Source organism: Lontra canadensis, unplaced genomic scaffold (genome assembly GCF_010015895.1).
Source record: "Lontra canadensis isolate GAN:19392208 unplaced genomic scaffold, GSC_riverotter_1.0 scaffold146, whole genome shotgun sequence".
In the NCBI taxonomy this organism is placed as follows: Eukaryota; Metazoa; Chordata; class Mammalia; order Carnivora; family Mustelidae; genus Lontra; species Lontra canadensis.
In genome coordinates this window covers 3,026,792-3,050,350 of record NW_022631140.1, presented here as the reverse complement: position 1 = coordinate 3,050,350, position 23,559 = coordinate 3,026,792, and the positions used below count along the sequence as shown (strand labels likewise).

General features: G+C 47.7%; 1 protein-coding gene across 2 annotated transcripts in view; it reads left to right on the top strand.

Annotated features, from left to right (window-relative positions):
• The window catches only part of EEF2K (eukaryotic elongation factor 2 kinase), a 60,625-nt gene that overhangs the window by 4,565 nt on the left and 32,501 nt on the right, over positions 1–23,559 (top strand). For both annotated transcript variants that reach the window (XM_032843944.1, XM_032843945.1), the window contains exon 2: positions 11,182–11,503. In XM_032843944.1, coding sequence (XP_032699835.1) covers positions 11,258–11,503 — 246 coding nt within the window. In that variant the 5' untranslated portion in view covers positions 11,182–11,257. The remainder of the gene's footprint in view (positions 1–11,181; positions 11,504–23,559) is intronic.

The following is a 23,559-nucleotide window of genomic DNA, read 5'->3' as shown; positions in this document are numbered from 1 at the left end:
TGGATTCCGTGTTGTGGGGCCTTTTCTGTGCACACAAGGATGGTTAGCAGCAGCCCTGCTGTCCACTCACTAGACACCAGGTGACAACCCAAAATGTCTCCAGACATTTGCCAAGTGTCCCCTGGACAGGCAACATTGTTCTAGACTGCTGTAGACTACCTTTGTTTCCTAGTGCTACTAAATAAATCACCACGAACTTGGTGGCTGGCAACAACACAAATTTCTTATCTTAGGGTTCTGGAGATCAGAAGTTCAAAAGTCAAGGTGTCAGCAGAGCTGAGTTCCTTCTGGAGACTCTAGAGGAAACCGGTCTCTGCCATTTCCAGCTTCTAGGGGCTGCCCACCTTCTTTGGCTTGTTGCCTCTTGCTCTGTCTCCAAGGCCCACCGTGGGGTGTCTTCACATCTTTCTCTGTGACCCCTGCCTCCATTATCCCATTTCGTTGGCTCTGACCCTCCTGCCCCCTTTTTATAAGGGCCCTTGTGCTTATATAGGGCTCACTGGATTTTCCAGGAACTCTCCCCATCTCAAGATCCTTAACTTAATCACACCTGCAGAGTCACTTTTGTCATGGAGGGGTACGTAACTCACAGGTTCTGGGGATTAGGATGAGGACAGATTGTGGAGGCCACTGTTCTTCCCACGACATAGAATATTTGGGCTCTGGGTGGATGGAGGTGACTTAGGGAGTGGGGCACAGGGGGTGGTCCGGCTGCAGTAACAGCTGGTATTTTGAGTGCTAGCGCTCTGTCAGGCACCACATGCCTGATCTCACTCTCTCGTCAGACATCTCCCAGGCTGGGTAGTGTTAGCTGTCCTCTCTTTCACAGGCGAGGATGCCACCCAGGAGAAACTTTCTGAAGCGAGTAGAAATTTGAGCTGGATTTTGAAGGGACCCAAGGCAGAAGAGACATTTCAGAAAGGGGACCTCCTGAGGGGCGCAGGGCTGGGAGGTGAGAGCTTGGTGGTGAATGGTCATTGGTTCTTGGGCCAGGCAGGTGGAGGTAAGATGCAGGGAGGGGACAGTTGGGCATGGACATCTGTAAATCAGTCCTTTTATTCTGACATCCCAACCTAAACTCTACTATTTCTGCAATAGTTTAAGTAAATGTTTCTTTTTTAAAAAATTCATTTGAGGAGTGCCATCGTGACTCAGTTGGTTAAGCGACTGCCTTTGGCTCAGGTCGTGATCCCAGAGTCCTGGGATTGAGCCCTACATTGGGCTCCCTGCTCAACTGAGACCCTGCTTCTCCCTCTCTCCCTGCCACTCCCCCTGCTTGTGCTGTCCCTCTCTCTCAAATAAATTAGTGCAATCTTAAAGAAAAATGATTGATTTGAGAGAGGGTGCACATGCATGTGGGGGGAGGGGCAGAGGGAGAAAATGCCTAGGTAGACTCTCTGCTGATGGGGAGCCCAGGGGTTGGGGGGCCAGGGCTAGATCCCACAACCCCCGAGATCATGACCTGAGCCAACACCAAGAGTCGGATGTCCAACTGACTGAGCCACCCAGGCAGCCCTAAGTAAATGTTTCTTCATGGCACCTTACCACAGGCCAGGGGTACAGACATTTATAAGACAACTGACACAGGCTCGACTTAGTAACCTCTGAGGCTGCCCATTTGTTAGTATCCCCACCCCCAGTAAATAAATAAAACCCAGCCTGGAGAGGTGCTGATTAGTGCTGTGGAGCCCTGCTCAGTGCCAGACGCTATGGGGGACACAGACTCCAGAATGGTGCGGCTTCCCCTTAGAATGGGGCCTTGGGAGGTGCCTTGGGAGGGTGGCTCAGTCGGTTAAGCGACTGCCTTCAGCTTGGGTCATGATCTCAGGGTCCTGGGATCGAGCCCTATCTCGGGCTTGCTGCTTATTGGGAAGTCTGCTTCTCTCTCTAACCCTCCCCCTTTCATACTCTCTCTCTTTCTCTCAAGTAAATAAATAAAACCTTAAAAAAAAAAAAAAAACAGGGCCTTGGCTCCCAATGGGGAGGCCAGCGATTCACAGTGGGCCCCGTGGCTGCAGAGCGCAGGCCCTTAGACACTAGAAGGGGCTTTGATTTTTGTTAAGTTTTTTTGGTCACCAGTTTTATTGGGGGTATAACTGACAGATAAAAATTGTACATATTTGGGGCGCCTGGGTGGCTCAGTTGTTAAGCGTCTGCCTTTGGTCAGGTCATGATCCCCTTGGTCCTGGGATCGAGCCCTGCATCGGGTTTCCTGCTCAGTGGGAAGCCGGCTTCTCCCTCTCCCACTCTCGCTTGTGTTCCCTCTCTCCCTGTCTCTCTGTCAAATAAACAAGTACAATCTTTAAAAAAAAAATTGTACATATTTAAGGTATACCATGTGATTATTTGATATACATATGCATTGTGACATGATTACCACAGTCAGCCTAATTAACATATCTGTCACCTCTCCCCGTTACTGCTTCTTGTATGTGTGTGAGCACAATTGAGATCTGTTCTGGTGGGGTGGGGGGGGGGCACCCGGGTGGCTCCTTATTTAAGCTTTAGACTCTTGATTTTGGCTCTGGTCGTGATCTCAGGCTTGTGAGATGGGGCCCCACATGCGGCACTGGGCGTGGAGCCTGCTTAAGGATCTCTCCCTTCCTCTCCCTCTGCCCCTCCTCTCTCTCTCTCAAATAAATAAATAAAATCGTCTAAAGGAAAAAAAAGATGTATTCTCGGGGCATCTGACTGGCTCCGTTGGAACAGCATGGGACTCTCTTTCTTGGGGTCTTGAGTTTGAGTCCCACGTTGGGTGTAGAGATATTTAAAAAGATTTCTTCGTGAGTTTCAGGTATACAGTAGAGTGTTAATAACTATAGTCCAGGGGCGCCTGGGTGGCTCAGTGGGTTAAAGCCTCTGCCTTTGGCTCGGGTCATGATCCCAGGGTCCTGGGATCGAGCTGCGCATCTCTGCTCAGCAGGGAGCCTGCTTCCTCCTCTCTCTCTGCCTGCCTCTCTGCCTACTTATGATCTGTCAAATAAATAAATAAAAAATCTTAAAAAAAATAGCTATAGTCATTACATCGCCAGGACTTGCTCGTCTAGCACAACTGAAACTTTGTACCCTTTGACCAACATCTTCATGTTTCCTCTACCTCCCAGCCCCTGACTGCTACCATTCTGCTGTCTGTTTTTAGGACTTTGGGGTTTTTTCAATTACACATATAAGCGAGATCATGAAATGTTTGTCTCTTTCTGTTTGGCTTATTTACCGAATATAATGTCCTCCAGGTTCATTCATGTTTTTTTGCAGATAACAGAATTGCCTCTTTTGTGCAAAAGACAGAATGAATGACATTCCTTTGTGTATAAACACCAGATTTCTGTTATCCATTCATCCAGCTCTTAGGTTGTTTCTGTAACTTGACTATTGTAAATATCGCCGTGGTGAGCCTGGGAGTGCAGATCTCTCTTAAAGACAGGCTTTTCTTTCTGCTTTGAAGGAAACCGAGGACTCAGGCTAGGGTCTAAGATAGTGTTTCGAACAAGCGCGGTGCAGCCCAGGGCAGCCTGCCCCTGCTCCCTTCTCCTCCCCCAAGGTACCCCATCACAAACGGGCTGTTGCTTCTCTGCCCAGCAGCTCCCATCATTGCTGGAGGAGAGAGTCCATGCAGAGTACTTTAGGGAAACTGTCCATATATGCTATCTCTCTGTCTTATTGTAGCCAGAATTACTCATCTTTGAGGTCAGTAGGAGCAAAAGTACGTTCTGCTTTCTGATCATTTACAAAGGCACATCTTTCCTCCTTTCTCACGGTGAGTTGAACTCACACCACACTGTGGGAAACCATAGCTCCTTCTGTTTGGTGTGCAGTAAGACAGCGTTCTTGGCCTGGGATCCCAGGGACCCAGGAGAAGCCCCACCAGTCTAGGGGTGGTGGAGTACGGAGGGAAGTGGGAAGGTCAAGGGAGGCTCAAGTCTCATTTATCATGCCAGGAAATCAACAGATGAGGACCCAGATCGATAAAATAAGAAATAACAGAGAAACCATGTTATTTAGGGATGTGGTGATATCTACCTGGGGTAACACCTAGACAACCCCAACCACAGAACTTGAGAGTGGGGGAGAGGCACGTCCCCGAGCAGAAGCAGGCGTGTGACACAAGAGGGCCTGCAAGTCACCCCTTTCACTGCAGTGCAGCTGAGGACGAGGTGGGTTCTGCTGTGCTGGGCATATGGTAGTGTGCACACGGGGCTGCCCGACAGGGACCGTGTCGGTTCAGGGGGTGCTGCTCCCGGAAATGGCAGACTGGAGAATGCAGTACATTTCTCCAGCCAGCGAGGCAGCTCAGGGTGGGGTGAGGGGAGGCCCAGGGAGGCCCAGCGGTCAGCACGGCTGGGCCCACAGGCCTTGACCTGGACATTGCAAACATTGTTTTCTGTCCCAGCCCCTGCCAGAGGAACCTTTTATAGTGAGACCCAGTAGGAACAGTGGTTCCCTGGCCAGAGCCTGAAATAGCCTGTCCCCTGAGGACCCCTGAAGAAGCCTGGCTTGGCTGCTAACCAGGTATCCAGGTTACCAGCGTGGCTGGGACCCAAGGCTCAGCCCCCGTTATTTATGATGATAATAATAGTTCCGTGTCTTAGTGCTGGCTCTGTGTTAACGCTGTCAGGCCAACGGGGTGGGTAAAACGCTGCATCCCGGATGACAGCAAGGAAGGTGAGGCTGGAGAGGTCATGTCACATAGCTAGGAAGTGGCGGAGCTGGGCCTTGAACTCGGGTCTGACTCAGAACTCCACTCAGCTGCCTCTCTATACAAATATTTTCCCAAAGCGTGTCAGGGACTGGGAGGGAAAGATCGGGAGGTCTGAATGAAGACAGAGGAAACGTTCTAGAGAATCCTGATGGCTTGGGAGCTGGGGTCCTGCTCCTGCGCTCCTCGCTAACAGGAACAGGTGCCTGTGGGCAGAGGGAAGCCCAGGTCCGATGGAGATTCCTGGGAGGCCAGGGCCTCAACTGGTGTTGGAATAGGCATCACGGTCCTGATTTATATGGCCCTGTGAGGGCTCCTTGCCTTCTTAGTGGAATTTAACATCCTCCAGGGCCCAATCTTCCTGGGCACATGTGGGCTCTGGATTGAGGCCACAGTTTTCCCAGGCTGCTCCTGTCCAGGTACTGACTTGTCATTTAGAGATGTGATGGGACTTTTTGTGGGAGAGATAGGGTTACTGGACCAGACTGAATTAGCAAGTAGTAGGGGAAAGAAGAAAATATCAGTCAACTCTAGAATTTTGGATAGCCGAGTCTGAAGATTGTGAGCCCCCATGATGTAAGATTATGCTGCCCCAGGCTCCTTCTGTCTCATGGCTCTGCCATCCACTGCATATGGTTTCCTCTTCCTGGTTAAAAATAGCTGCTTGAGTTCCAGCTATCACACCTCCGTTCCAGCCAGCAGGAAGGAGGAAGAGTCCAGAAGGGCACATCCCCTCCCTTTAAAAACTCTTCCCTAAAGTTGAAAACAGGCTTTCTGTTTATATCCCCTTGGCCAGAACTTGGTCATGTAGTCACGCCTAACTGCAAAGGAATCTGGGAAATGTAGATCTTATTGGGAGTGGCCATGTGCTTAGCCAAAACCCAGTGGTTGTTCCTAAGAAGGAGAGAACAGCTGTTGGGGGACAGTTAGCAGGCACTGCCACAGCTGCCTCGAGAGCAAATTTATGATAACGGAAAAACCATCAAACAGCTCCTGCTCTGCTGGGTTCTGGAATCTGCATCACGTGCCTGCCGAGTCCAAGGCACCGTGCCAGGCAGGGTCACAGCTGCTGGTCTAAAGCTCCTTTTGTTTCCCAGGGTCACGGAGTAAGTCAGGTCTGTGCTGGGACATGGCCAGGGGTTGTGGTCCTGCGAACTGGCTGTGAAGCTGCTTCCTCTGCTCCTCGCATGGGGAGGAGGGGTATTTGGGAGATTATCTAGTCAAGGTCATGAGCTTGGATTTGTACCTGAGTACAGGCTCCTCACCCCTGGGCTACACTGCTTGGAGATCTGCAGGTGGAAGCTGTGGTTCTGCCCCCTGCCTCCGCCTTGCCTCTACTGTCCCAGCCCCGGTCCCAGCACTGTCCCAGTCCCCAGAAGCCAGTGACCTGGCTGGGTCCTGCTGGCAGCTCCAGGCACCACGCTACCTTGGTCAGCAGAGGTTCCGGCAAAGGGCTGACCAGGGCAGAGTAAAGGGAGTGGGGAGAAGTGGGCCCAGGGCACTGTTTGGTAACAAGCTGGGCCGGGTGGCTGAGGCATTGGCTCCAGCCGTGACCATGTCTCCCCCTCAGGGTAAGAAACCAGCTTTGCAGTTGACGCCCAGAGCAGCGATTTTCAAGAAATCACTGCAGGTGGTGCATTAAGGAAGAAGAATGAAAAGAAAGGTTAAAGCAAAACAAAAATAAGTCGAATAGAAAATAGCAGAGTGCATGGTACATGGTAAGACGTAAGTACGGTTTTCTGAGATTTTAATTTACATTCTGGGTGGAACGAGTTAGGATAGAAATGGATTTCTTCTTTCCTGCTATGGTAACTATTAAGAAAGGGCCAGAGCCTCCAATCTGGAAGGCTGCCTGCGGGTGGAAAGAGCCGTTAGGAATAATAGAATTGGGGCGCCTGGGTGGCTCAGATGGTTAAGTGTCTGCCTTCGGCTCAGGTCATGATCTCAGGGTCCTGGGATGGAGCCCCACCATGGGGCTCCCTGCTCAGCGGAGAAGCCTGCTTCTCCCTCTCCCTCTTCTGCTCCCCCTGCCTGTGCTCTCTCCCCCTCCTCAAGTAAATAAGCAAAATCCTTTTTAAAAAAGATATTTTAAAAAGACTTTTAAAAAAGATTTTATTTATTTGAGGGGCTCCTGGGTGGCTCAGTGGGTTAAACCTCTGCCTTCGGCTCAGGTCATGATCTCAGGGTCCTGGGAAGCCCCGTAGAGGGCTCCCTGCTTGGTGGGGGGAGTCTGTTTCTCCCTCCCCCTCTGCTGCTACCCCTGCTTGTGCTCTCGCTCTCTTGTCAAATAAATAAAATAAGAAAAAAATATGAATCATTGCCTTGATCTAAAAAAGTTTTAAAATTGTTTTCACTTATTTGTTATTTTATGTTGCAAGCAATCCAACTTCGTAAAAAGTGACAACTGAATAGAAGTGCGCCAAGTTCTTAAAAGTTCCCTCCACCCCCTTGGGGGCCTACTTCCATGGCTACTGCCCATCCCGGAGCTGCTGGAGTTCCTGGGGGGAGTCCCTCAGGGAAGCTTTAATTCATCTACAGATGTCCTTTTTCTTTTAACACGAGTGGGATCCCTATGATACACCAGCTGTTCTGCAACTTGCTTTAGAAATTTCACAGGTTTTTGGGATGTTTAGCTGGCTCAGTAAGTAGAGCACGTGACTCTTGATTTCAGGGCTGTAAATTTGAGCCCCATGTTGGGAGCAGAGATTACTTAAAAATAATAAAAAAAAAATTTAAGATTTTATTTATTTATTTGACACACACAGAGAGAGAGAGAGAGAGAGAGAGCATGCATGTGCACAAACAGAGGGAGAGGGAGAAGCAGGCTCCCCGCTAAGCCGAGAGCCTGATGTGGGGCTTGATCCCAGGACCCTGGGATCATGACCTGAGCCAAAAGCAGACACTTAAGGGACTGAGCCACCCAGATACCCCTTAAAAATAAAATCTTAAAAAAAAAATTTGACACTTTTTTGGATTACTTTTTTTTTTACCCTAAGCGTTATTGAAATACGATTCACAAACCTTACCGTGCATCCATTTAAAGTGTAATGGTTTGGGGGGCCTGGGTGGCTCAGTCGGTGAAGCGTCATGATCTCGGGGTCCTGGGATGGAGCCCTGCGTCCGCCTCTCTTCTCATCAGGGAGTCACCCCCCCTCCTCTCCCTCTGTGATCTCTCTCACTCTTGCTGTCTCTCAAATAAATAAATAAAATCTTTTAAAAAGTGTACAGTCCGATGGTTTTTCGTATATCGGCAGTCACACAACCCGCACACAGTTTAAGAACATTTTGTGCCAATTCCAAAGAAACCCATTAGAAGTTGTTCCCCATTCCCTCCCTCAAGTCTCCCCTTCTCCGTCCTTAGGCAACTGCTCACATACCTTCTGTCTGTACAGATCTGCCTTCTCTGGACATTTCATATAAATGGAGTCATTCAATGTGTGTTCTTTTGTGGTTAGATCTTTCCTTTTCCTTGAAGCTTTCAAGGTTCACCCAAGTGTTGGTTTCTTTACTCCTTTCTGAGGCTTCACAGCATTCCCTTGTGTGGATACATTTTATTTATTCATTCATTAGTCCCCGAACATTAAGGTTGTTTCCGGCTGTTACAAATAATACTTCTATAAACGGATGTATATAAGTTTTAATGTGGTAGTTTTCCTTTCTCAGGGTGTGTACCCAATGGAATTGCTAGCTCACATGGTAATTCTGTGGTTAACTTTTTGAGGACCTGCCAGACTGTTTTCCAAAGTGGTTGCACCATTTTACATTCCTAGCAACAGTGTGTGGGCGTTTTAGTTTTTTCGTACCCTTGTCAACATTTACTATTTTCTGTTTTGTTTTGTTTTTTTTTCAATTATTATATCCATTGTAGTGGGTGTGGCTTTGACTAGTCTTTCTCTAATGACTAATGACGTTGAGCATCTTTTCATGTACCTACTGGCCATGATTATGTCTTCTCTAGAGAAAGATCTATTCAAGTCTATTCAAGCCCTTTGCCCATTTTTTATTTGTCATCTTATTGTTGTCTACATTTTTTTTTTAACTTATTTATTTGACAGTGAAAGAGATCATAAGCAGGCAGAGAGGCAGGCAGAGAGAGAGGGGGAAGCAGGCTCCCCGGCGAGCAGAGAGCCCGATGCGGGGCTCCATCCTAGGACCCTGAGATCATGACCTGAGCTGAAGGCAGAGGCTTAACCCACTGAGCCACTCAGGCGCTCCAAGTTGTCTACATTCTTTATAGAGTCCCTTACCAGCTTTATGATTTGCAAAACTTTGCTCCCATTCTGTGGGTGATCTCCCCGCTCTCTCATTGGCGTCCTTTGAAGCACAGTGTTTAGTTCTGATGGTGCCTCATTTATCTGTTCCTTTGTTGCTTGTACTTTTCGTGTCATAGCTAAGAAAGCTTTACCTGTCCCATCTCACAAAGATTTTCTCCTGTATTGTTTTCAAAGAGTTAGATGATGTTTTAGCTTTTATATGTAAGTCTTTGATCCATTTTTAGTTATTTTTTGTGACTAGTGTAAGGAATGGGTTCAGTTTCATTCTTTGGCCATGTATATATTCACTCGTCCTGGCATCATTGGTTGAAAAGAGTATTCTTTCCCCATTGAATTGTCTTAGTGCTGTTGTCATAATCAATGGTTGTAAATATTGGGGTTCATTTCTGGCCTCTCAAATCTATTCCATTGATCTGTGTCTATCCCAATACCGATACCAACAGTCTTGATGACGGCAGCTTCATAGCAAGATTTGAATTCAGGAAGTGTGACTCCTTCAACTTTGTTCCTCTTTTTTCAAGACTGTTTTGGCTATTTTCGGTCCCTTGCGTTTCCGTATGAACTTTAGCATGTGCTTGTTAATTTCTTCAAAGAAGCCAGTAGGAATTTAATAGTGATTGGTTTGAATCTATAGATCATTTTAGGCGAGTATAGCCATCTTAGCAATATTAAATCCTCTGGGGGCACCTGGGTAGCTCAGTTGTTAAGTGTCTGTCTTCTGCTCAGGTCATAATCCCAGGGTCCTGGAATCGAGCCCCACATCAGGCTCCCCGCTCAGCGGGAAGCCTTCTTCTCCCTCCCCCACTCCCCCTGCGTATTCCCTCTCTAGCTGTCTCTCTTTCTGTCAAATAAATAAATAAAATTAAAAAACCCTCTGATCTATGAATGCAGAGTATCTTCCCATTTTTTTTTTTTTAAGATTTTATTTATTTATTTGACAGACAGAGATCACAAGTAGGCAGAGTTCTCTGCTGAGCAGAGAGCCTGATTCGGGGCTCGATCCCAGGACCCTGGGATTATTACCTGAGCAGAAGGCAGAGGCTTTAACCCACTGAGCCACCCAGGTGCCCCTCTTCCCATTTTTTTTTTTTTTTTTTAGATTTTTAATTTCTTTCAGTGTGTTTTTTCAGTGTACAAGTCATGTACTTCTTTTATTAAATTTATTCCCAAATATTTTCTTCTTTTTGATGTTCTTTATAGCTGGACTTATTTTCTTAATTTCTTTGGATTTTTCATTGCTAGTGTACAGAAATACTATTGAATTTTGTATTCTACAATCTTGCTGAACTTGTTCTTGACTCTTTTTGCATGTCTTTATGTATCTAGAGCTTCCCTTTCCTCTGTAACAGTCACATGACAGTGCATGGTATAGAAAGCCATACTTAATTTAACAAACCTCTACTGACAGACATAGTGGGCTGTTAGCTTTTGTATTGATCATGCTAAAGAGGATATTCTTTGGGTCACTCAGCCATTCTTGGGATGTGTATAGAGCCCCAATCTATGCCACGCACTCTTCGAGGCCCTGGGGATACAGACAGTAAGAGAGTAAAGGAGGTTTCAGCTTGGGAAAACCTCCCCGTAGCGAATAAAGCAGAGAGAGATGTGTTAGGGAGTAGTGCAGGTGCATTTGAGAGGAGTCCTTTGAATTGAGATTTCTCTAGATGAGTCAGGATCCAACTGATGAAAGGGAACCCACTATTAGAAGATGGGGAAGATTGTTCTAGGCACAGGGGTTAGCAAGTACAAAGGCCCTGGGGTGGAAATGGGCTCCCCGTATTCACCACACAGAGAGCAAGCCATTGGGCCTGGAGAGGTGCCAAGGCCAGAGGAGAAGCGGGCAGGGACCAGACTAAAGCCGGCCTTGTAGTCTTAAAAGCCATTGGAGAGAAGCTGCCGGAGGGTGTTAAGCCAAGGAACGATCTGATCTACTTTACCTTCTAAAAAAGATCACTCCGATTGCTTAAGAAGCATTTATTTTCCCTGCCTTATTTCAGACACTGAGTTCTCCAAAGTGGAATTACTTGGTCAACGGGTTTGTACATTTAAAATGTTCTACATGCCGCCTGCCAAGTGTGCCTCCCCAAAAGATGCTGTACTTTTCCCTCCGAGGGTGCCAGTTCTCTTTGCCACCGGGGGCACCCAGGGTGAGATGCACTGCGAGCTCTCACTCCCTGGGCCCTGGTACCCATTGTCTCGCTTCCCTTGTAGGACCCACACTTCTGCGTTTGCCCTGCCACTCTGGCTCTGCTGCCCACCCTTTGGGTAACACGGGCCTCCCGGGAACATGGCAGACGAAGACCTCATATTCCGCCTGGAAGGTGTTGACGGCGGCCAGACCCCCCGGGCTGGTCATGACGGTGACTCTGAGGCTGACAGCGATGATGAGGAAGGTTACTTCATCTGCCCCATCACCGATGACCCCAGGTCTCACCAGAATGGCAATTTCAAGGTTAATAACTACTCCAGCAACCTAACGAAGAGTGAACAGTATGGCTCCAGCGGGTCCCCCGCAAGCTCCTTCCATTTTAAGGTGAGTGGACCAGCCGTTCCACCCCTACCCACCTGCCGCAGGGGATCGGGGAGCTGCTTGGGGTCTTCCCTGGGTTTCCAAAGCCTGGGCACCACTCTAAATTCTGTGTCTGGGGATATGTGTGTCACCCTGGGAGGATTTCGTTGGCTTAAAACAAGTTGCATTACTTTTGAGCAGGTGTTTTTGAAATAGTTGTGAAGACCCACTACTGAGTTGTGAAAACCTTAACCAGCTTTTTAAAAAAATGCAGCAGAGCAGAATAGACTAGGAAATACAGGAGACCATTGCAAATTGTAAAGATTGTATCTTTTTTTTTAAGATTTTATTTATTTATTAGAGAATGAGAGAGGGAGCATGAGAAAGGGAGGGCCAGAGAGAGAAGCAGGCCCCCCACTGAGCACAGAGCCCGATTCGGGACTCGATCCCAGGACTCCAGGATCATGACCTGAGACAAAGACAGTTGCCCAACTAACTGAGCCACCCAGATACCCATAAAGATCTTACTTTTTGGAACATATGCAGAAACATGTTCACACACATGAATGTGGTAAACCAGTTTGTTGTTGACAGCCAGGCTCTAATCACATAAATGTCTGCATTTCACTCCTGATGGATGTGTATGTGGGTCCAGGGACATGATATAAAATACGGTTCTTCGTGTTGGTTGTAGTCAAAAGAGCCCCCGCCTTACTATAACACCGTATGAAACTGGAATTAAAATAAAAATCTTAATTAAAAAATTAAAAAAAAAAACATTGCTTAGAGTTGGGCATCCTTCCGTATTAAGGAGAAGGGTACTTGTTTTGTCAGGGATTTGTGTTCCTACTATGGTAAAACTGGTATAAAGAGAGGGGAAACGATGATTATAGGGCTTTTGTTATCATAACTGGTGATGAAAAAAATTTCATTTAGTTAGTCTCATTTCTGTGCCCAACGTGGGGCTCAAACTCATAACCCCATGATCAAGGGTCATGTGTTCTTCCAACTGAGCCAGCCAGGTGCCTTGAAAAAAACTTAAATAGAATAATGCTCTCCTTATTAATTTGAGGCCCGCCCACAGAAGGTATCTGTTAGTACTGAAAGCAAAATGTACGTTACCGCTTTGGGATTAGGAATTGGAGTCACTCTTCTCTAACTTCAGAATTAATCTGTTTTTAGGAAATTAATAATTATAGTTCTTGGACAGTTGGTTATATTCTTTTGTCAGGGCCAGAGTTCTAGATTAAGTCTCTGTGGGGCAGACAGCTCCGGACACAGCCCTGTGGGTCCCCTGTGAAGTTGGGGGGGGCCACTGTGGGATCAGGTGGCGGCTTGTCTTGCTTTCCTGTCTTCAGCCAGCCCTTGTGCCGCACGTGCACCCAGCCCTGTGGAGGGCCACGTGGGAAGGGCAGGGGGACAGCCTGGCGTGCTTGTGTTCACTGTGGGTCGGGGCTTATGGAGACGCAGATTGCTGAGGCATCCCGTACCTGGTCTGAGGGAATCCAGGTGCCAGCAGGGGCTGGGGCTCAGGGCTCATGAAACAGAAGCCAACTCACACCACCAGCTCAAGGGAAGAAGGGTATTTATTTCTTGGGAGCCAAGGGAAGAAACAATGTCTGGCCTCTCAGGGGATGGGTCTAGGAACTGGAAGGTAGCAGAGCTGTCTTTCTCTCTTTCTCTCTCTCTTTTTTTTTTTAAAGGATTTTATTGTATTTATTTGACACAGAGAGACACTGCAAGAGAGGGAACACAAGCAGGGGGAGCAGCAGAGGGAGAGGGAAAAGCAGGCTTCCCACTGAGCAGGGAGCCCAATGTGGGGCTCGATCCCAGGACCCTGGGATCCTTACCTGAGCCGAAGGCAGACGCTTAACGACCGAGCCACCCAGGGGTCCCTCTCTGTCTCTCTCTACCTGTTCTTTATTCTCCTCTGCCTCAGTTTACACATCAGGCAAATGGACCCCCACCAGCACCCCACATTACAGTTGGAGCCACATGCGAAGACATAGAGCCTCTCCATCCCAGTTGCAGACAAGGTTTGGGAGAGAACCAAGTGTTCTCTCTCTGACCCAGTCATTTTTTTTTTTTTTTTAAGATTTTATTTATTTATTTGACAGAGATCACAAGTAGGCAAAGAGGCAAGCAGAGAAAGAGAGGGGTGGGGGGAGGAAGCAGGCTCCCTGTTGAGCAGAGAGCCCAATGTGGGACTTGATCCCAGATCCCTGAGATCATGACCTGAGCCGAAGGCAGAGGCTTAACCCACTGAGCCACCCAGGCTCCCCAGGAGGGCCTTATTTAAATTTTAAACCATGGTCCTAAGAGAATACTGTATTTACATTAAAACAGAGATGATATTTCTTTTCTTTTTATATTTTATTCATTTATTTGACAGGGAGGGAGAGCGAGCACAAGCAGGGGGAACTGAAGGCAGAGGGCGAGGGAGAAGCAGGCTCCCTGTGAACAAAGAGCCTGACGTGGGGCTCCATCCCCAGGAGCCCAGGAACATGACCCAAGCCAAGCGTAGATGCTTAACCAACTGAGCCACCCAGACATCCCAGAGATGATGTTTCTATGTGATTCGACTGACAGTGCCAAGATATATGTGTGTGTGTGTACATACACACACTTTTGGTGGGAAGATCCATGAAAAGCCATAAGGACAGTATGGACATAATTAGAATTTTAAAAATGGTAGCTATTTTTATTTTTATATACTGTTAAGTCAAGTTGAAATATAATACGGTCCCACATTTATCAAAAAGATATACACATCTTCATATTTACATAGCCAAAACTTGTATGGAGGAATTTGTACACAGTAGTTAATAGTGATTCTCTTTGGGGGAAAGGGTGCTGTTACGGGGGGCTTTGTCTATATTATATATATCTCTAAACATACGAGACTTTTAAGCCAAACCCATGTATTATTTGTGTGCAGAAAAAGACTTTAGGGGCATCTGGGTGGCTCAGTGGGTTAATCCTCTGCCTTCAGCTCAGGTCATGATCCCAGGGTCCTGGGATCGAGCCCCGCATCGGGCTCTCTGCTCGGCAGGGAGCCTGCTTCCTCCTCTCTCTCTGCCTGCCTCTCTGCCTACTTGTGATCTGTCAAATAAATAAATAAAATCTTCAAAAAAAAAGAAAAAGACTTTAGAAGAAGAAAACTAAAGCAAAACAGTCAGGTCACCTCACCTCTCCCAAACAAAGAAATCAATAAATTGCCCCTCCTTAAAATTTCTACAAGGCCTGGTTCAAAATCCTCACCAAGGATGGGCGGGCCCATGGTCCCCAGGGGCCCCTCAGGCTCTGCTCACCCCACACCTCTCCCTTTTCCTGGAACAGGTTTCCCTTTTCACGCCTCTGCCTGAAAGCTCTTTAAACTAATGTCTCAGTCTGGTCTGTTAAAGCGATTGTTCTGGCTCCCTTGGGATGTGGTTTTAAGACACCCTGCCCTGGCTATCTCTTGAGCATTCTCTGGGGCTCCGAGCAGACCTCTGCGTGCGTCTTGTCATTCCCCAGCTGAGTCAGCCACTCCCTGCAAGGGTGGGGACGATCTGACTGCACTTGCTTTTCCTTGTACTGGGTCGAAGGACCAGTTATGGACTAGTCTTGCCTCTTGGTTGTCCACCATCCTGGGTAACGGAAAGCAGGCTCTGTGGGGCTCCTGTTGCCCGAGGCAGCTTTGGAGGGGTGACAGCAGCTCCATTTTCCAAACCTCACTCCTCCTGGCCCTCCCCGAAGGGAACGTGTTTTCTGTTTACTGTTGACATGGCAACCTGGGTTGTTCAACCAAAATGGCCTCCAGAGAGGCGTCACCCTGGCAAGGACCAGGCGTGTGGTGTGAACAGTCCAATTCTGTCACTGTCAAGGCCATGGCCTTCCAACTCGTTCCCCAGAGGATGGTGGTGGAGTCGATCAGGGGGCCGCCCTCTGGATAGAACATCAGGCAGCCAACCAAGGATGTTTATAGAATTTTCTGTAACATGGGAAAGTGCTTCTGCTCTGGAGTTAAACTCAGATAGAATATAGAGTATAGGGACGCCTGGGTGGCTCAGTGGGTTAAAGCCTCTGTCTTTGGCTCAGGTCATGATCCCAGGGTCCTGGAGTCGAGCCCTGCATCGGTTCTCTGCTCAGCAGGGAACCTGCTTCCCCCTCTCTCTCTGCCTGCCTCTTTGCCTACTTGTGATCTCTGTCAAAAAAATAAATAAAATCTTAAAAAAAAAAAAAAGAATATAGAGTATAGTTCCAGCTTTGTAAAACACACTCACGCGTGCGCGTGTGTACACACAACAAAAGCCTGGAAGAGAGTATATCAGTGCTCCAAAATGGATAGGATCTGGAGAGATCGCATTCCCTTTCCACTGTTCTGTTGTTTCTCCTGTCTAAAATGAGCACACATATATTTTAAATTTTTCAATAAAGTAGGAAATTTGGGACACCCAGGTGGCTCGGTCTGTTAAACATCTGCCTTCCGCTCAGGTAGTGATCTCAGGGTCATGGGATCGAGCCCCATGCCGGGCTCCCTGCTCAGCGGGGAGCCTGCTTCTCCCGCCGTCCCTCTCCCTGTTTGTGCTCTCTCTCACTCTCTCAAATAAATAAATAAAATCTTTAAAAAAGAAATAAAGTGGGAAATTTTATTTTTAAAAATTGTTTTCCTGGTCTGGGAGTATCTTGGGGGTCATTCCATATCTCACCTCTTTTACCTACCTACCTACCTACCTACCTACTACATACCTTTATCTACCTATTTTTTTATTTTTCACCTCTTTTATTTCTCTTTTTTTAAATTTATTTGTGGGGACAGAGGGAGAGGGAGAGAGAATCCCAAGCACATTCTGCACTGAGTGCAGAGCCTGACACGGGGCTTGATCTCTGGACCCTGAGATCGTGATCTGAGCCAAAATCAAGAGTCAGATGCTTAACCAACTGAGCCACCCAGGGGCCCCTCGCCTCTTTTATTTTTAGAGTGAATTGTATTCTGTCACATGATGTACATGGATTTCTGGAGCCAGCCTTCTTCTTGGGAGGACACTTCCCTTGTCCCCTCCCCCCCACCTTTTTTCCTTTACAAATAGTGCTATAATAAATCTCCTTATGTGTATATCTAAGCAAACTTTAAAATACATGTACATTTTCTAATACGTAAATAAATATATATCTAAGGTTAAAAAAAAAAAATTCAAACTGTATCCAAGGTAGAGTGATAAGTAAGCCTCGCCCCGCCCCCCCCAATCCCTGTTCCCTGGGGGATGTCCTTCCAGAGGCGTTCCCGGCCTGTATAAGCACGCACATGTATATGACCCTCCTCTTTTCTTTTTTATGGGAATGTTAGGTGCCTGCAAACCTGTTCTGCCGTCTTCGGGCTGTCTTCCCTTATGGGCACAGATGAGCTGTCATCAGCTAGCCCTTACGTAACAGCCACCGTGGGAAGGGCGGTCACGGCTCTGCACACTTTACTCATACTTGATCTATACAGAAGTCCTGGGAGGCAGGGCGTAGATGGCCAGCCTGAGGCTCTGGGATCTGAATCACTCGATGGTCTTTGTGACCGCAGCATGTGGCAGCTAATTTTTTGTTGTTTCTTGAAGGCTGAATGAATATCATGTCTGGAAGCTCCATAGTGAATTGAGCCAGTCCCTCATGGGTGGGTAGGAAGGTCGTTTCCAGTCTTTTGCTACCGCAAATGGCTCTTTCAAAAACATCTCTGTCCTTATGGCCTTGTGCCTGTGCATGGGCGCACCTGCCACGTTAAATCCCCAGGTGTGGAGTGGCTGGAGCAAAACGTTTAGAACCCAGCTGGGCATTGCCGACTGCCTCTGAGAGGTCGCACCAGCGTCTGCCGCTCACACTGTGTGTGCACGCTGGCTCCCCATGCCCTTGTCAGAAGACTTTGGTGATTCCAGTTCTATTTTCAGCCCACCAAGGGTGGCCCCAACAGCTGGGTCAGAGGACAGCGATTACCACAGAATGATACGGAGATGACAGCATCCAATGACATAGAGGGAAGAGAGATGTCCCTGCCCACCCCGAGCTCCAGGAAGCCCCACCCTGGCAGGACCGGGCTTCTGTCCCTGCCCCGTGACTGCAGGAAGCTCTGTGCATACCCAGAGATGATGAATATTTTGGGGCTCTGCCCAGCGCTTTGGGAATGCACAACCATACAGGGAAGCTTAGGCATCTAGCAGTCCAGAAAGCTCTGGACCTCCAGCAAGATGAGGGCCTGCTGGGCAGATGAAGGGAAAAGAGGGGGGACTCTGGCAGTAGGCAGGAGGTCACCCGGTGACCCATGTCTGAAAAACAGGAGGGGGCTGTGGAGACGCAAGTCCGACTGCTGGGACTCCTCTCTCCCAAGTCTGTGCAGGTGCTCAGATCTTTTGTGGAAATGTACTAGGGGTACAGGGGGCCCCTTCTTTAACTTTGTCAAATTTTTTTAGCAGCTTCATTGCAATAGAATTCATATAACATACAATTTACCTCTTGGTAATGTCCAGTGTAGCAGCTTGAAATACATTTATACAGTTCTTCACGCACATCACCAGTATCAATTTTAGCCCATCTTCCTTAGTCCTAAAAAGAAACCGCACACCCCTTAGCCATACCCGCCCAGGATCCCCAGTCCACCCAGCCTCTGGCAGCCACTAATCTACTTTCAGTCTCTATGGATTTGCCTGTTCTGGACATTTCATAGAAATTGGATTACATAACATGGGGTCTTTTGTGTCTGGCTTCTTTCACCTGGTGCAACATTTTTGAGGTTCCTCCGTGTAGACCCTGTGTCCATGCTCGTTTTTCATGAACGTATACTACCCCGTCGCATGGAGATACCATATGTTTTTTTAAATTTTTATTTATTTATTAGCGCAAGCAAGGGGAACAGCAGAGGCAGAGGGAGAAGCAGTTTCCGCACTGAGCAAGGAGCCCGACCCGGGGCTCGATCCCGGGACCCTGGGATCATGACCTGAGCTGAACACGTTCAACCCGCTGAGCTGCCCAGGTCCCCTGTTGATCCGCATTTGGGTCACATGGTCATACTCAGTTTGGTTCTCAAACTCCCTTTTTGCAAAAGAGTGGGGAACTGGGGCTTGACGGGCTTGGTCTGAGTTCTGGGTCTGCCGGCTCCTGGTCGCTGCAGGTCTATAGGCAGGTTTCCTCCTTGCTCTCTGAGCCTCAGGCACCTTCTCGGTGGACTGGGGAGCTGCCCTGCCTGCCGGCCTGGGCTTCAGCGCAGGCGCCGTGATGCAGTCTGGGATTCTGTCTGGGGAGGGGCTTCTAGAGGCAAGAGTGTTATGCCACCCCAGGGAATGTTACTGCTTTGCCGGGCTTTTTTTCTTTTTTAAAGATTTGATTTATTTATTTGAGAGACAAGAACACGCACACAAATGGGCAGGGGGCAGAGGGAGAAGGAGAAGCAGACTCCCCGCGGAGCAGGGAGCCCACCACAAGGCTCCATCCCAGGACCCAGGACTGTGACCTGAGCCGCAGGCCAACACTTAACCAACTGAGCCACCCAGGCGCCCCAGCTTTGCTGGTTATTATTTCCATCCTTCCCATCCTTTCCTCTCTCGCCCTGGCTCTGAATCCCACTGTGGGGACACCAGCAGCAACTACTCCCTTTGACAAAGATTTCTTTACAACTTTTAGCTTTATTTCTTTGGTAGTCACTTGTTTGCTTGCTTACAGAAGTACTCCCTGTTCCTGGCAGAAAGCGGTGAGAGTGTAGATCTGTTTGCTATGGAGGTCCTAGTGTGTATTTCAGTCTTTTCTGTATTTTACTATAAATAGAGACTTGACTAAATAGGGATTTTTATCACAATAATAAGATCATGTATATATGCTCTTCAGTGACCAGTTTTTCTTGGCAAACGAGAGATGGTGCATATCTTTCCATATTAGTAAATGTGGATCTGGTTCCTCTTTTTTCTTAATGTCTCCCTGGCAGCCCGCTGTATGGACGCGGCACCGTTGGGGTAAGCATTTCCTCTCGCGGGCAGCCTCCAGGTTTTTTGCTGCTTTAGTCAATACCGTGTTCCCTGGAGGGTACGTGAAACCTCTGTAGGCATGTGGTCCAGACCGGGGCAGCCACACAGCCCTGTGGCTCCTTCCGCAGTAAACAACCAAGCAAGCAAGCCCGCTTCCCCCATTCTTCCCACTGCTTTTCTGCATCCTTGGGTGTAGCCAGCAGGGGCGAGGCAGGCTGACCTAGAGCTAGAGTTTCTTAGAGTCTGTGGAAAGGATTGTAGGAAAAACATATGACATCCACTGGGAGAGTAACTGTTGATATCTCGGGGAGGACTTAGGCAGCCTCTGGATGCTTCCTCATGTAAGATCAGAGGCCGTGATTGCTGTGTCGATGGTCGTAAGAACAGCGATGTAAGAGCAGCGCCAAGTCAGCAGTAACATCCCATGTGCCAGAGAAATTGCAAACACGTTACCTGCACTCCCGGCCTCACTCTGGTGTATTCCAGGAAATTGGTTGTTATTATAATTATTATTATATATTTATGTATTTATGTATTTAAAGATTTTATTTATTTGAGAGTAGAGAGGTCAGCAGGAGAAGCAGACTCCCCACCCAGCAAGGAGCCCAATGTGGAACTCGATCCCGGGACTCCAGGATCATGACCTGAGCCGAAGGCAGTTGCTTAACGGAGCCACCCAGGCGCCCTTGTATTTATTTTTATTTTGTACTCTCGGGCTTTGAGGAACCAAAGATTTTTCCACTCTCTAGGCAAGGTTATATTTTCCTTTTTAGGAACCGCCCCCCCCCCCCGGGGCCCCCCCATTCTGGGCAAGATAGTGTGCAACAACAACTGAGTTTGGATCTTTATTTTAGTTTGTCTTAGTTTTTGAAAAATATTTTATTTATTTATTAGAGAGAGCATGAGCAGGGCAGAGGGCGAGGGAGAAGCAGACTGTTTGCTGAGCGCAGAGCCCGAGGGCCTCGATCCCAGGACCCTGAGATGATGACCTGAGCCAAAGGCACTTAATGAACTGAGCCACCCAGGCACCCTTATTTTATTTTATATATTTTTTAAAGATTTTATTGATTTATTTGACAGAGATCACAAGTAGGCAGAGAGAGAGGGGGAAGCAGGCTCTCCGATGGCGGGGCTCGATCCCAGGACCCTGGGATCATGACCTCAGCCAAAGGCAGAGGCTTTAACCCACTGAGCCACCCAGGTGCCCCATACCTCTCTTTTCTTTTCTTTTTTTTCCAGATCTTTAGAACTAGAGAACATTAGAGTTAGCAGGGCCTTGAGAATCCCCTAACCCGGTGATCTTTGTTAACTTCGACTTACCCATGCATTACCTATTCTATATTCAGTGTGTTAATGCTCTCATAATGAAAACAGGCACACAATGTAGATAAAGCTGAAGTCTCCTTGACCATCCCCTTATCCTCCTCCTTTTCCCAGAGAAGACCATTTTAGATTCATTTGGTATAAAGCACTTTCAGACCTCTTTCCTGTCCTCATACATAAAGATACACTTATGTGTATATGTACAGACACACTCATTCTTAGAAATGCGTAGTGCTGGTTTGTGGGTTTCCTCCACCAGTTAATGGTGTCATACTGTTTCCATTATTCAGCAACTTGCTTTTTTAACCCTCTAAACAGTCTTAGAGATTGCCCATTCCATACCTTGACCTTTTTTTTTTTTTTAAATAATCTGTACACCCAACGTGGGGCTTGAATTCATGACCCCCAAGATCAAGAATCACATGCTTTTCCGACTGAGCCAGCCAGATGGCCTAACATGTTGATTTTTCTTCTTTAAAGTAGGCTCCACAGCCAGCGTTGAGTTGGGGCTTGAACTCACAGCCCTTACATTGAGACCTGAGCCGATACCAAGAGTCAGATGCTTAACTGACTGAGCCACCTGGGTGTCTTTTTTTTTTTTTTAAGATTTTATTTATTTATTTGACAGAGATTACAAGTAGGCAGAGAGAAGTTGGGGGGGGGGGGAGCAGGCTCCCTGCTGAGCAGAGAGCCCAATGCTGGGCTCAATCCCAGGACCCTGAGATCATGACCAGAGCCGAAGGCAGAGGCTTTAACCCACTGAGCCACCCAGGCACCCCTAGCCACCTGGTGTCTTGAACACACCTCACCTTGATCTTATTTGTTTTTAAAGATGTTATTTATTTATTTGAGAGAGAAGGAAAGGGAATGCACATGAGTGGGGGAGGGCCAAAGGGAGAGGCAGATAATCCGGAGCAGACGCCACACGGAGCACAGAGCCCAGTGCCGGACTTAATCCTGTGATCCCGAGATTATGACCGGAACTGAAATCAGAAGTTGGATGCTTGCTTAACCAGCTGAGCCACCCAGGCACCCCACACCTCGATCTTAGCCAAAAAGCTGAGAAGCAATACACCTTGATCTTTTTAATGGCTCCGTTCTATGATACCAAGTGTGTAGCATCTTCTCCCTGGGCACAGGCAGGTTTTCGGCAATGCCCAAGCGTTCTCTAGCATCATAAGCACAGACCCATCCTTGGCTGCTCACCTGTGCACATCTGGGTAGGTGATCAGGGTGGCTGGGTCACGAGGCAGTGAAAGCACCATCGGATGGCTGTCAGGTGACAGTACCTGCTTCCTCCACTCTCGGGGTCTGAAAGGACCCACTTCTCCAGCCCACAAACACCTGTTTTTCTTAACCCAATGGGTAAAATAGTATACCGGTGGTCCGCAGCTTATTTTGGTGCTGTTAACTGTAAAGAGCATTGTAAATGTCAGCGAGCTGCTATTTCTTTGGGGAAGAAACGTGTCTAGCCCGGTGGCGGGAGGGCAGGAAAAACATTTGGCCACTATTAGTCAAAATGTTCTTCGATGTCCTTTGTAAACAAGGAAATGGAGGATCGCACAATTAGTCAGCCAAGGGTGGGGACCAGAGTCAAGGGAACAAATCTTCGTCCAGGACTTTTTATGTTGTACCTTAAAAGAAACGCTGGTGGCATTAAACCCGCCCGTTGCCAGCAAGGCATGCCACATTCTTTCCTGGGTTTGGCAAAAAGTAATTTTGATCCTGTGGAATAACACGCCCTCAAATTCTGAAATATTTTTTCCTTGTTTTTTGTTTTTTGTTTTTTTGTTTTTCATTTGGAGCCACAGCCTCGAGCCAAGAGGTAATTTCCTCACTGAATGGGGAGAGTTGGGGAGCGTTTGAGTCACTGGTTGAGAGAGTACAGTGGGAGAGCCACGTGTCCCAGGCAGGGCATAGAGCACCAGGACAGATGGACGGACAGACGGATGGACGGACCCTCAGGCTCAGAACACTGCAACTTCCTAGACAGGCTGGGATCAGACAGGCTGCCATTCACAGTAGCTAGAATAGGAAAAGAGAGAGTGGTACTTTTTTTTTTTAAGTGCAGAGATTCAGGAACTGTTTTAGTTCCAAACATGTCTGCGGCACGGTTATTTATAACAGGGAAAAATCAGTGACAAGCTCAAAGTCTAACAGCGGAGAACCACAGGGGGACGGTGATGTCAGTAGTGACTTAGCTATTGCAGCTAACTTGCAAATTCATGATGTCATGGTTGTGTTTAAAAAATGTAAGGGATTGGGGCGCCTGGGTGGCTCAGTGGGTTAAATCCTCTGCCTTCAGTTCAGGTCATGATCTCAGGGTCCTGGGATCGAGCCCCACATCGGGTTCTCTGCTCAGCGGGGAGCCTGCTTCCTCCTCTCTCTCTGCCTGCCTCTCTGCCAACTTGTGATCTCTGTCTGTCAAATAAATAAATAAAATCTTAAAAAAAAAAAAATGTAAGGGATGGAGGTGCCTGGGTGGCTCAGCCGGTTGAACGTTCAGGTTGTGATCTCTTGGGTCATGGGATCCAGCCCCCTGTTAGAACTGCGCTCAGCGGAGAGTCTGCTTGAAGATTCTCACCCTCTACCCGCCCCCCAACTTGTGCATGTGAGCTGGCTCGCTCTCTCGCTCTCTCTCAAAGAAATTGTTTTAAAAAACTATAATAAATATTTAAGTGATGTGTTCTCTGCCTCTTGGAGTGTCATCTAGGAGAAATTTTTTGGAGGAGAACTCCCAATTTGTACATTTTCTTTTTTTTTTTTTTTTTTTTTTTTTTT